The sequence below is a fragment of the Suricata suricatta genome, chromosome 3, assembly GCF_006229205.1.
Source record: "Suricata suricatta isolate VVHF042 chromosome 3, meerkat_22Aug2017_6uvM2_HiC, whole genome shotgun sequence".
NCBI lineage: Eukaryota > Metazoa > Chordata > Mammalia > Carnivora > Herpestidae > Suricata > Suricata suricatta.
Genome location: NC_043702.1, coordinates 174,874,603 through 174,886,505, shown reverse-complemented (window position 1 = coordinate 174,886,505; position 11,903 = coordinate 174,874,603). Strand labels below are relative to the sequence as shown.

At 65.5% G+C, this 11,903-nt stretch overlaps 2 protein-coding genes across 2 annotated transcripts in view; both read right to left on the bottom strand.

Annotated features, from left to right (window-relative positions):
* The window catches only part of PBXIP1 (PBX homeobox interacting protein 1), an 8,989-nt gene extending 1,524 nt beyond the window's left edge, over positions 1–7,465 (bottom strand). Inside the window, exons 1-10 of the mRNA XM_029933465.1 lie at positions 7,375–7,465; positions 4,943–5,028; positions 3,444–3,570; positions 3,219–3,283; positions 2,981–3,143; positions 1,814–2,071; positions 1,694–1,717; positions 1,330–1,385; positions 1,095–1,226; positions 8–580 (exon numbers count right to left, since the gene is read on the bottom strand). Coding sequence (XP_029789325.1) covers positions 8–580; positions 1,095–1,226; positions 1,330–1,385; positions 1,694–1,717; positions 1,814–2,071; positions 2,981–3,143; positions 3,219–3,283; positions 3,444–3,570; positions 4,943–4,993 — 1,449 coding nt within the window. The 5' untranslated portion in view covers positions 4,994–5,028; positions 7,375–7,465. The remainder of the gene's footprint in view (positions 1–7; positions 581–1,094; positions 1,227–1,329; positions 1,386–1,693; positions 1,718–1,813; positions 2,072–2,980; positions 3,144–3,218; positions 3,284–3,443; positions 3,571–4,942; positions 5,029–7,374) is intronic.
* A 794-nt stretch (positions 7,466–8,259) lies between these two features.
* On the bottom strand, positions 8,260–11,897 carry PYGO2 (pygopus family PHD finger 2). The gene is made up of 3 exons (XM_029936066.1): positions 11,790–11,897; positions 11,345–11,394; positions 8,260–10,826 (listed from the first exon to the last, which is right to left on the bottom strand). Exons 1-3 carry the CDS (start codon positions 11,890–11,892, stop codon positions 9,759–9,761), a joined length of 1,221 nt encoding a protein of 406 aa, XP_029791926.1. The 5' UTR covers positions 11,893–11,897; the 3' UTR covers positions 8,260–9,758.
* Between the last annotated feature and the right edge of the window lie 6 nt (positions 11,898–11,903).

Here is an 11,903-nt window from a genome sequence, read left to right as displayed (position 1 = left end):
CCTTCTTTCTCTCCCCCCCAGACCCGTCTTTCCTGTGCTTCCAGGGCTCAGCGTTCCGCTCCCCCTGCCCTTCCCGCCACTCCTCCTTCCCGCTCCGCTCGCTGGGACTCTGGACGCGGGGCTCCGGGTGCCTGGCCTCTGAGGCGTTGGCAGCGGCCCCGGGGCGCCGGTCCCGCTTCTCCAGGCCCTGCAGCTGCCGGGCCAGCCTGCGGCCTAGCTCGGCCAGGTCCCCTCGGCCCGCGGCCCGCAAGCTCTGCTCCAGGTCCTGCCGCACAGCCCCCAGCAGCTGCCGCTGCCTCTCCAGCTCGCGCCTCCACGCCTGGGCCTCAGCCTCTAGTTCCTGCTGCTCCCGGGGAGCCCCGCTGCCCGGGGAGCCTCCGGCCCAGCCGACGCAAACTCCATCGGGCCCCCGGACACAGTCGGCCTCCAGCCCCTGCAGCCGGGCCCGCAGCCGCCGCAGCTCGGCCTCCAGGGCTTGCTGGGAGGCCTCGCCCCGCTGCAGGGCGGCCCGGAGCCGCGCGTTCTCCTCTTCCAGCTCCCGGGGCTGGCGCGACAGGCTCCGAAGCTCCTCCTTCTGGGCCTGGGCAGGGGTGCCACGGGAGGGTCAGGACGCCCAGTGCCTCCCGCCCGACCCCACCCACTCCAGTTGGCAGAACCTGACCTGGGACACTCAGAGAATTTGGTTCTCAACCTGGTCGCCAGGGATCCCCGAATTCCACCCCAGATCTCAGCTTCCCTGGCCTCCTGTGAGTCTCACTGCAATCCGCAGAGATGGACCAGCTCGGCACTTACAGCCCTGCCTGCCTCCCACTCCCAGAGCAGACATTATGAATCGAGCCTTGGCAGCTCTCCCCATCCTTCTTCACACAGGGCTGGGGCAGACTGTACCAATCAATCAGAGGGGCCCGCGGGCAGCAGGCAGCCAGCCGGGCCTGGGCCATGGCGGGAGGGTATGAACAGAGAACCAGAAAAATGACCTAGCTGCAGGGGACAGAGGGGATGGAGGGAGGAAGGGAGCGGAGGCAACATCTCTTAGGGGAGCATAGGACAGACGCCCAGCTTTGCGAGGGCCCCTCACCCCCGCGCAGGCCCACCTGCAGCTGGGCCTGCAGCAGCCGGATGTCCTGGTTCTCCTTGGCCAGCTTGTCCAGCAGGAGGGCCATGTTCTGCAGGCCGGGCACGCTGTCGGGGGAGGCTGAGGCCTGCAGCCCCTGCCCCAGCCCATCCTAAGGGCACAGGAGCCAGTGACCCCTCCTGCCCACAGCCAGGCTGCCTGAGTCTCCCAGCAGCGCCCCTGTGTCCCGCACTCGACCCCTGGGCGTCCCTCACCTCTGCATCCAAGACGGCGTCTGGAAAGACCTGCAGTTGTGCTTCCTCCGAGGGCCCTGCCAGGAAGCACATCCTGAAACCGGCCCCCCCCCCCCCCCCCCCCCCCACACACACACACACACACACACACACACGCACACACACGCACACACACGCACACGGCCACCTTCCTCCTTCCTGCCCTGGGCCTCCCCTGAGGCAAGAAGTCTAGCAGGGAAAGAGCCAAGGGTTGCCCTGAACAGCTGTAAAGGTCACTAACAGAGCAATAAATGCACAGCCCAGCGGCCCTACTTCTGGGGCAGAGAACGCCCCCAGGGGCCTCGCTCAGGCCCCACAGGGACCGCCAGGGCCCCTCCCCACTCACCGCTGTCAGACTCTGGGAGGCCACCTGAGGACGGAGACAGGGGCTCGGTCAAGCCACGGCAGAGGGGAGGGGGCAGGAGGGGTGGCGGGGACACGAGGCCGCGGTGGGGGCACCGCTCACCGGAGAAGAGGAGGACCCCCAGGCCCAGCAGAACCAGGGCCGCGAGGAGACACGTGTTGAAGGAGATGCCCAGCTGCCCGCCCGCACCCTCGCCGCGGGCCTGGCCCTCCACACCCAGGGCCGCCGCGGGCTGAGGGGTGCTGGGCTCCTGGCCCCGCCGCCTCCGCAGCCCCTCCACGTCCACGTCCACATCCACGTCCACGCCCATGTCCACGTCGTCCTCACTGCTGGAGCAGCGGGTCTCTTCAGCAGGCCGGGCTGGAGAAGGGGTGGACACAAGGCAGTGAAGGGACCACAGAGGGAGACCTAGGCGGGGCCCCTGCCCATGTCCACCAGGGCAGGGAAGACCACCCCGCCTCTGGGGGGCCTTTTATCCGAAAACTCAGGGAGCAGCGCCTCCTCCACGCGCGCCTCCCACCGGCTCCCTCGGCAGCTCCTGGGCCCACCGGGCGCCGCCTCAAAGTCCCTCCTGGCTCTTCCTGGTCCTGAGGGCGAGGGTCCTGCGGGGCCGGCCACCGCCCTGTGCGGTCACCCCTCACCCCCACCACTGACGGCCCTCCACGGCAGGCCAGACCCAGTCCACACATCCTGTCCTGGCCCACCCGCCGTCCCCCAGCCTCCCTCCCGGGGTGTCATCTGTGGACCGACCCCCCAGCACCCTGCCCTCCACACTGGCGCCCCCCGCCCCCCCCGTTCAGAGAACGACCCCACTGCTACCGCCTGGCCACCTGGGCCCTCCCGGACCTGTCCCCTGGCTGAACCGCCCTCCCCTCCAGAGGGAGCACCTCCTTTTCCCAAGCTCTTGGTCTGACTTGCACTTTGGCTCTGACCAGTCGGCCTCTCACACAGGCCACGCACCACCCACCCTCCCTCCACTCCTGGGCCCAGAGCCGACTCGTGAAAGAGGCTCAGGGAACAAGAGTTGAATCGAGAGGAGAAAAAAGAAGGGGAAAGAGTTAAGCAGAGGGAGGCCCTACCACTTACCAGCTGTGTGACCCTGGTCAGGTCCCTCGACCTCTCTGAGCCTCGACATCCTCAGGGGTGGTGGAGAGGACCCACTGATGCAGAGTGAGGACGGCACGAAGCTGCTCGGTGCTCAGTGGCCAACACTCTGCCCTGCACGCCTTCCAGAAGGATAGGGAAGACAGAGACAAGAAGGACTCTCACCTGCGCCGGGAGATGAGGGCAGGCTCCGTGGGGGGCTGTGGCCCTCCGGGTCCTCGGTGTCCTCCAGGCCTGCCACCACAGGGGCCTCCTCCGAGTCTCCCTGGACCACCGTGTCTCCCGGGCCAGGGGGCTTCATGGTGGAGCTGTCACCTTCCGGGACACCCTGAGCAGTCACAGCCATGAGCGGCGCCGGGGCCCCCACCCCGGCCTCCCTCCCCAAGCTGGCGAAGGTCCTCACCTCGGCCTCGGGTTTCTCTGGCAGAATGGGGCCACGCCGGGGGCTTTCACTCTGGAAGGGGGCCTCTGTAGTGGACGAAAAGGCCCAGGAAAAATACCACCGACCCCAAGGGAGCTTCCTACACAGCCCTCTGGCTCCTGCAGGCCCCGCCGGGTTAGAAGGGGCAGGAGACCCCGGAGCAGGGAGGGAGGCGGCCGCGCCCCGCCGTCAGGAGCGCCCTGTTACCTTCTCCGTCCACAGCTCCAGCCAACTGCTCAGCGGCTGCCTCGGCGCGGCTCCGAGGGGCCTGGGAAGCCCACTCGGGTTCCGGGGCCATGCTGGATTCTGGGCCCAGGGTCTCCACGGGCAGGCCCTGCGGGAGCACAGGGTGCTCTGCTGGGGTCCCTGGGACAGCTGCACGGCCCGGGGGACCCCGCCGACATCTCACAGAAAAGCTAATGCTAGGTGGGCAGTGGGGGGCGGCCACTCCTGCCCCTGGTCTCCCTGACCTCCCCAGCCCTCCCCTCACCTCCCCCGCCCCCCACCTCCCACCTCCCCTCACCTCCCCTACCTACCCCCCACCACCCCTGCTCCCCCACCTCTCCTAACTTCCCCTGACCTCCCCTGCCCCTCCCACCTCCCCTGACCTCCCCTGCTGCTGTGAGGAACTTCCAGAGGGTGTTTCTAGCCAAGAAAAAGTGCGGCTGGACCAGGACACCACGTCACATAGGAACCTGGTGCCCCCACTCGCCCAGGGAAGCCAGCTGAGCCGGGGTCTCCCGCCTCCCCACAAGTGAAAGCTGCTGATTGGCTGGGAGTGGGAGGCCAGCAAGAGAGTAGAGCCCCCCAGCTGCCCAAAGGTCACAGCCACGTTCCCCACGGGTCTCCCTGCAGCCGTCTGCTCGAGGGGCCACCCATTTTACGCGCATCTTCCAGGCTTTGCTGGCCTCTGCTGCCCCGCATGCAGCTGCTGGCGGCCGACAACAGGCCCTGCCCGCCGGGCTCTCCCCTCCCTGCGCACCCCTGCCCGGCAGGCCGCCGGCTCTCCCGAGCAAGGGCCCTGCAACCCCTCCAAGAATTTATGTGCGCCTCAGTCCCTTTCTGTGCAGTTTTCAGACCGCTCCTTTCTCACTGCTGCTCCCTCAGCCCCGAACCACGTCCCCGCCTACAGCGGAGAGCAGAGAGAAGGCCCAGCGGGGTCCTGCCCCAGCGCCCTGCCTGGGGCCGCACCCTGGCTCCCACCCCTCACACCCCTCCCCGGGGCAGTTCTAACCCTCCAAGCCACGGGGCCTGCGTCCCTTGACGCCTCCACCAGTCTCCTGGACCTCCGACGTCTCCCCTGTTCGCCCCACCCGCGGGCAGGGAGTGTCCCAAGTCCCTGGGACTCCCAGCGGTTCTGACTCCCCCGCCGGAGGAGGCCTGCGTGCCCAGCCCCGCCCACGAGGCCTCTTCAGGGGCTTCCAGGCTCGGTCCCCCACCTCAATCCGACAGTCCCCCGTGCACTTCCTCTGTCTCCCCCAAAACGGCTTTCCTGGCATTGCCTGGGAGGCTCCGGTGGCGCGCAAGTCCCCTGCTCCCAGCAGCAGTCCCGGGGCTGACTCCCGGGGCCTGCCCCCCCCCCCCCCCGCCTCTGCAGTTCCTCCCGCCACCAGCAGGAGGTGACCCAGGTGCCTGGGGACGGACCTAGAAAGCAGCCCCGCCCAGCAGGAGCTTCTCTTCCATGGAGTTCCCAGACCCGTTCCTACCTCTGAGCCGGCAAGCACCCAGCTGTTGTCAGAGTCTGGGCAGGAAGCCATAGTTGCTGGGGTCCCGAGGCGGCGGTGGCTGCCCCCTGCAGAGAAAAGTGCTCTTAAGGACCCCAGTTCCCTCGAGCAGGATGCAGAGAGCGGCCTTGGCTGGGGTCCCAGGGCTCGGGAGCAGCTTCCAGAACCAGCCCTTCGGACCCGACATTTGGGCTTTCCTAGGCAGTGTTGGCCCTTGCAAATCAAAACCCACCAGCAGCCACGGAGTTCACCTGTGGTTCCTGGAGGACTCAGCTGACCTTGAAAGGTCAAAGCGAAGAGCTGGAAAGGATGTGGGGGCTATCCAGGCCAGCGCCCCCCCGTTAGAGCCAGGCGAGATGGAGACACCAAGGCTGCTGACTTGCCCGGGAGGAGGGAGGAAAACAACCGCCCAGACCCCCCCACCCTGCCCCCACTGGGCTCAGAAGCCCAGATTGAATGGCCTCCTTCCCCCTGCAGTGTCCTGTCCATCATTAGTCCCTCCCACGATCTGGTCAGGAGCCCCCAACACGGTCTGCACCCCGGAAATCGCCTAAGATTCTGATTTAACCGATTTCGGGTCAGACCCAGGCATGGGCCTTGCGTTTTTTTGTTTTTATTTTTAAGGTTTACTTATCTTTGAGAGCATGAGTGGGGAGGGGCAGAGAGAGAGAGGAAGACACAGAATCTAAAGCAGGCTGCAGGCTCGGAGCGGTCAGCACAGAGCCCAACACGGGGCTCGAACCCACGGGCCGTGAGATCATGACCTGAGCCGAAGTTGAACGCTCAGCTGACTGAGCCCCTAGGCGTCCTCCAGGCGCGGGTCTTCTTGAAAGCCTCCCAGAAGGCCCGAGGACACCTGCATCGCTCAGATGCGTCCCCACGGGCCCTGAGTAAGTCTCCGCGTCCCGCTGCCCTCCTGCCTATGTTGTTCCCATTGTGTGTGATCCGCAGTGTCATCCCACGGAACTTGAAGGCAACCGGGAACAGGCCTTAACAACAACCACCGGTTGCAAAGACCTCACAGTTTGCAAAGTGCAGACCAAAATCAGGGCTGGGCCCTGCGCCCTTCTCCTCGGCTCTGACCCGGCAGGTGGGGGCGGGAAGTCACGCCAGCGTCGGAGGCCTGACACAAGCAGGGTAAGGAGAGGGAGACCCGTCCTCTCTTTCCAGTCAAGACTGTCCCCTGAGTCTGGGCGGCTGCAACAGGGCTCTGGCACAAGGCAAGGCTACAGATGAGCTGAACCCCCCACCAACTCTTGGGCCGTGGTCTTTCAGAGGAGGACAGGTGACTGCTTCCTGAGGGGCCAAATGGGTGGCGAGGGAGAAGGGCTCCGTAAGGAAACAGTAGGAAGAGAAGTGAGGCTTGGGAAGAAGCGCTTAGGGACCCCCCCACAGCCCCCTTCTGTCTGAGCTGTGCAAGTCCTGCACAGGGTCCTGATAAACCTGCGGCCTTCCAAGACTCCCGCCCGGGGACAGACAGCTGCCGGTGTCTTCCCCAGGGCCCGTGCTCCCCAGACACGCGCAGCCGTCCCACAGGCAGACAGAGGAACGGCTGCAGGGACCCCCACACCGCCTCCACCAGGACCCCCTGGCCAGCTTCTGAAGGTAGCTGCCTGCCGCTCTCCGGCCCTCCCCCGCCCTTCTGTCACCATCTCGCCATCCCCAGTTGCTGCATGTGACTGTTGACAGGTGGTGGCAGGAAGGAAGTGGCAGCAGCTTGGGCTGAAGTCTCTCGTCCTCCCTAGCTGTGTGCGTACAGCCTGCTCAGGTCCTCCAGAACCAGGCACCATGGCAACCAGGGTGATGTCAGACCCACCGTCTCCATGGAAACCAGCCCCGCATTTGGGTCAACAAAGACAAACATTTCTGAGACCCAAACAGGAGAGTCTGTAACCCCTGCGCCCAGGCTTCCAAACTCTGCAACCTCTCTGTCCGCTGAGTTCATCCAAGGTTCCAAAAGACGGCCCGTTCTCCCCAGCCCGCATCGCTTTGCCTTATTAGGAAGTTCCCTCCACGGTCCAACTGCACCCCTCCCCGTGGGGTTTCCGATCTCGTTCCCGTCCACCTCTCCACCTCCACCCCCACCCCTCCCCACAAAAACGGACTTTCAGGCTTGTCACTCTGCTGTTCCCAGAGGACAGCTAAAGGCGGAGCTCTCCCCGCTGCGCAAACCTAGCAAGTCTGGCCCAACGCAAGTCCTGTAGGGGTGGCTGCCCCAAACCTCGGAAGCAAAAGACCCCCGCGCCACCAGAGCGTGCCTGGGGCGCCCGAGCAAGTGCCCGTCCGGGAAACGGCCGTCCGGGGCGCAGCCTCCCAGGGCCCAGCAGGAACCAGCGGCTTCCGGGTCCCCGAGGCAGCCCACGCCCCTCCCGTCTGATGGGGTCCGCGCGACCACTGCCCCGCCGGGGCCTCACCTGAACCAGCAGTAGCCGCAGTCCTCACCCGACTTGTTGCTGCCTCCCCAGGTTTCCAGCCCGGGAGGGGCCCACGTGACCGTGACTAGCCAATGGAGAGTCAGCGTCCCGGAGGGGGCGGAAACTTTGGGCCAATCAGCGCTGGAATCGAGAGCCGGAGTTGAGGAGGGGGGCCTGCGGGGCCCCCGGACCTGGGCTCTCCTCCCACTGTTCGCTGGGCTTCCCGCAAGCTGGGTTTTGGGTGGCCTCGCCTCCTTTTCCAGGGTAGAAACAGTTGCTCGCGGGAAGACCCAAAACTAAAAGCAAAGGGTAGCACCTCCTGAGACCGCAGGGGCCGGGGGCCAGGTCGACCCCAGGACAGACAGAGACAGCTGCGGGCTGGGGGAGGGGAGATGGCATCCCGTGGGTTAGAAATAGCCCTCCCGCCGTCCTCCTCGCCCAGCGCCAGTGCGGATTAAGGATGCCACTGCTACTTTTCTAAAGTGGACACCCGACCAGGGGCAGCCCCCTTCCCACTGCTCTTGACCTGGAGCTCTACTTGAACCCTAACCCACACAACTGGAGGAGAGGCAGTAGGCGCTACACCCAAAATCGCCAAGGACACTTGCCTCCTTGAGGCCCTGGCTCCAGGCCGGGCCCAGGAATGTGCCCAGAAAGGAACCGCTTTCCCACACCAGGGACGCGGGGGGAGGGGTGGCGCACACAGGCCCCCTGGGCTTCTCGGCTCTGCTCGTACCAAGGTCAGTTCTGGGGTCCGAGTCTCTCCTACATTCCCTCTCACGGGAACCCTGGCCACAAACGTATCCCTGCCACTCAGACATCGGCCCGGCGGTGACAGAGGCTCTTTCCCACCTTCCCGCGCAGAAACAGCCAGGAGTCCTTGTCTGGATTTTCAAGTCGTTTTATTAATCCAACCGTACAAAAGACCCCCACCACCACATCTCTGCCACGCCACTCCCTTCCAAATAGTGTAGAGGGAGAGACTGCGCAGACCCCTCCCCAGGAGCCACTTACAAAAGGCGAAGATGGAGGAGGAAGGGGGGGCGGCCGCGGGGGGGGGGGGTAGACGTCACAAAAATAGCAACAGATAAAAGAGGGGCAACAGAACCACAAACACAACACAAAGCCAGGTGCTGGAGACCGGAGGCCAGCACCGCCCACCTCAGCCTCAAAAGATGCTGGCTCCAACCGTGCAGGCAGAGTTCACACGCGAGGGTCCCAGGAGAGGGGGGCAGGGAACCCCCAGCTCCTCGGGGCCGCCTGCGCCCCCCCCCCCAGGAGCGTGTGCACGAGCCCCGGCCCGGAGCCCATATCGGGCAGGTGGCGCCCAGGACTCCGCACACTCAGTACGCGAACACGGCACGCCCGTGCGGGGAGGGGCGCGAGCTGCCAGATCGCCCGGCCCAGGAAGATGTCTGGAAAGGTGGCCCCCGCCCGGACTCTGGGCTGCGCCGCGGTCCCTCGGCCTCCGCCCCCGCCCCCCACACTGGGACAGGGAGCCTCGTCAGGAGATGAGGTATAAGGGCTCTGTGCCTTTTCAAGCTTTCCTTCAGTCAAGCCAGGGAGGCGGAGGGATACAGGTGTCCCCGGATCCAGACCAGCGGGGACACTACTGTGCCCCAAACCGGCACGGGGCAACCAGAGTCCCGGGTCCCAGGCCACTCGAACCTCAGATATTCCGGTCTGTCAGACCACATATCCCAATTTTTGGCAAAAATATGGTCAGTAAGAACAAAGCCAGAGCGAGAGAGGCTGAAAAAAGGCCAGTGGCTTTGGTACGAGGGGCCCAGGGGCGGCCGCGTCTCTCACCCCCAGTCCTGAAGCCCCAAATCACCAGGAAACTGCCCGGGCCAAGCGCTCTCCTGGTTCTGCCAGCTATTTGGTTGTCTGAGGGGGTACGACTTGGAGGAAAGGGCGGGTAAGAAAAGGGAAGACTGCCCAGTTATCACCTAAAGCTGTCTCCTGAAGCCCGCGAAGGCGCTGCCGCAGGGATGGGACCCTGACTCCTCTGGCCAGAAACCTCCAACGCGTCACTTCAAAAACTAAGGCTGCGGCTGTGGTGCTGGCCGGGGTGTGAGGCACAGATGCCGGGGCGGCCGCCATCCGCAGGAGCAGACCCCTGCCCTGGGACCCCCCCCAGCCTCCTCTCTCTCGAAGCCCTACCCCTGGGCCTTCGGGGCCAGAGCCCCCGCAGCGCTGGCGGGGATCTGGCTTCCTGGACCTCTGCAGATCTCCGCGTGCACGGGTGAGTTTCCAGAGGAGCAACCCAGGTTCTTCTGCCGGCCCGACCTCAGGTCCTTCTCTGCCCTCAGGGGCCACTGTGTGTCTGCCCCGTGGGGACGGGGAGCAAGAGCCAGACTCGGGAACCCTCGCCCTCCCCCGCATCAGCCATCGTTGGCAGCCACCAGCTGCCCCACGCCCTCACGGATGTACACGGACTGGACCTCCTTGGTCTTGAGGCACAGGTCGCAGGCCCAGACGGCGGAGGCCTCGGTGGTCAGCAGCCCGTACGCGCTCTCCGTCATGCCCGTGCACTCGCGGTGGAACCACTTCTGGCAGGAGGCCTCGCACAGGATGGCGTCCTGGTCGTCATTCACCTCGCTGCGACAGGCGCCACAAGGGTACACCAGGCCCGGAGGGGGCTGAGGCCCCGAGCCCCCACCCGCTTTGCTGGGGGGTGCCAGGCTGTTGGCATCCGGAGTCCCCCCACCTCGCCCGCTGCTGTTTGGGGGGAAACTGGGCTGGTTCCCGTTAACAGCGGCAGCTGGGGAGCCCGAGTGAGGCTCGGGGGGAAAAGCAGTGGAGGCAGGGGGATTCAAGGGCTTTCCCCCGTCCTCACCGCCAGGGCCCGGAAATCCAGGGTCCGGCCCAGGGAAGGGACTTGTGTTGGGGGGCAGGCTGGGGAGCCCCGGACCAGGTCTCTGGAGAGGTGAAGGGCCAAAAGGTGCCCCTGGCTGGGCAAAGCGTTGGGGGAGAGAAGCGGGGCCCAGCTCCCCTCTGGGAGGTTGTCCCATGGTGGGTGAGATCATGGGGCCAAATCCTCCCACGGGGCCTGGCATCATCTGCCCACCAGGAGGGCTGAAGTTTTGACCCAGAGGCTGGTTGAAGGGTTGGCTAGGAAAGTTCATGTTGCCTGGGGGGGGGTAGCCAGGGCCCTGGGGGGGCATGTTGAAAGCAGGGCCCATAGGATTGGGAGGGAAAGGAGGAGGTTGGCGACGAAGTGGCTGAGGACCCCCTCCACCCCCAGTGCCGTAGCCTGGGGGTACCTGGCCTGCCATGCCCCCCTGTACGCGGAAGCCCCCAAAGGGGACAGGACTGCCAAGGAATGGAGGGGCTGCGCCCCCCACCTTAGGGGCTCCGAAGTCATCTTCAAAAGGGTTGGATGCAACCAGGTGATCCACCATGGGAGTCGGGGGTGGTGCAAACTCGGTCAGGTGCGAGTACGCAGGGCCCTAGTGGGGAGCAGAGGAGAGAGGGTCACGGGGGGAAACAGCAGCTCCGGACCAGGACAGCCGCAGAAACGCAGGACTTGTCCCGCGGTCCGGCAAGGGCCAGCGCGGATAGAAGTCAGGCCGAACTTCGGAACATAACAGAAACGGGGTGCAGAGAGCAGCCAGAAGTGCGCTGGAATCCTAGCTCTGACCCTGAATAATCTCAAGGCCCTTGAGCAGGCGGTGCTCAACTCCCTAAAGCCTCAGATCCTCATTTGTAAAACGGGCGATGCCTGTCTCCCACAGCTGTCAAAGCCCTAACCGCACCAAGTGCTAGGAAAAAAGACTATTCCTGACGGATAAGATCCTGGGGCAAATGGCCTCACACACAGCCCTCCACCCCCTGGCCCCGCATTCGTTAGGAAGTTGGGGGAAAGGGCCAGAGACAGGAAGCCGCCTCTCCTCCCCGCAGCGGAGGCAAGACCCAAGCCTACAGGAGCGGCAGCTAGGAAATCACCCCACCGCCAGGCACCATTCACCTGAGTATTGGACTTCCTTCGCTTCTTTTCGGGGCTCTTCATCTGCAGACCTGGAAGAGCAGCAGAATGCAGACCCCGCCGCGTTTCCCTGCGGCCGCCCCAACCTCCGGGCTCCCAGACGCACCGCAGGAGCTCCTCTAACTTGGACACGCGCTTGCTCATTCACTTAACACACACGAACAAAGGTGCACCACGGAAACGCTGCACGGCCGCACTCTGGCTGCCTCCTCCCTTAAATAAGACCCCCCCCACCCCACCCCCACTCCGATGCCCTCAGATTCCCAAGTGGCTCCTGGAGCCCGTGCGTGTCCAAACCCTAGGGTCCCCAATCTGTGACACGGACCCCCACCGCCCTCCGCCTCCCTTCGGGCCCCCCCGGCTCCAGGAACCCCGCCTGCACCACCCGCCAGCCTCCCCCCGGCCGCCAGGTCCGCGGCGCTCTCACCGGCCTTGCCCTGCTTCCTCCCGGTGCCGGGCGGCGCAGGGGGCGGTGCGGGGCCCCCACCTCCCTCCAGCTTGTCCGGTGGGGGCGGCGCCGAGGCGGCCATGGGGCGGGGGG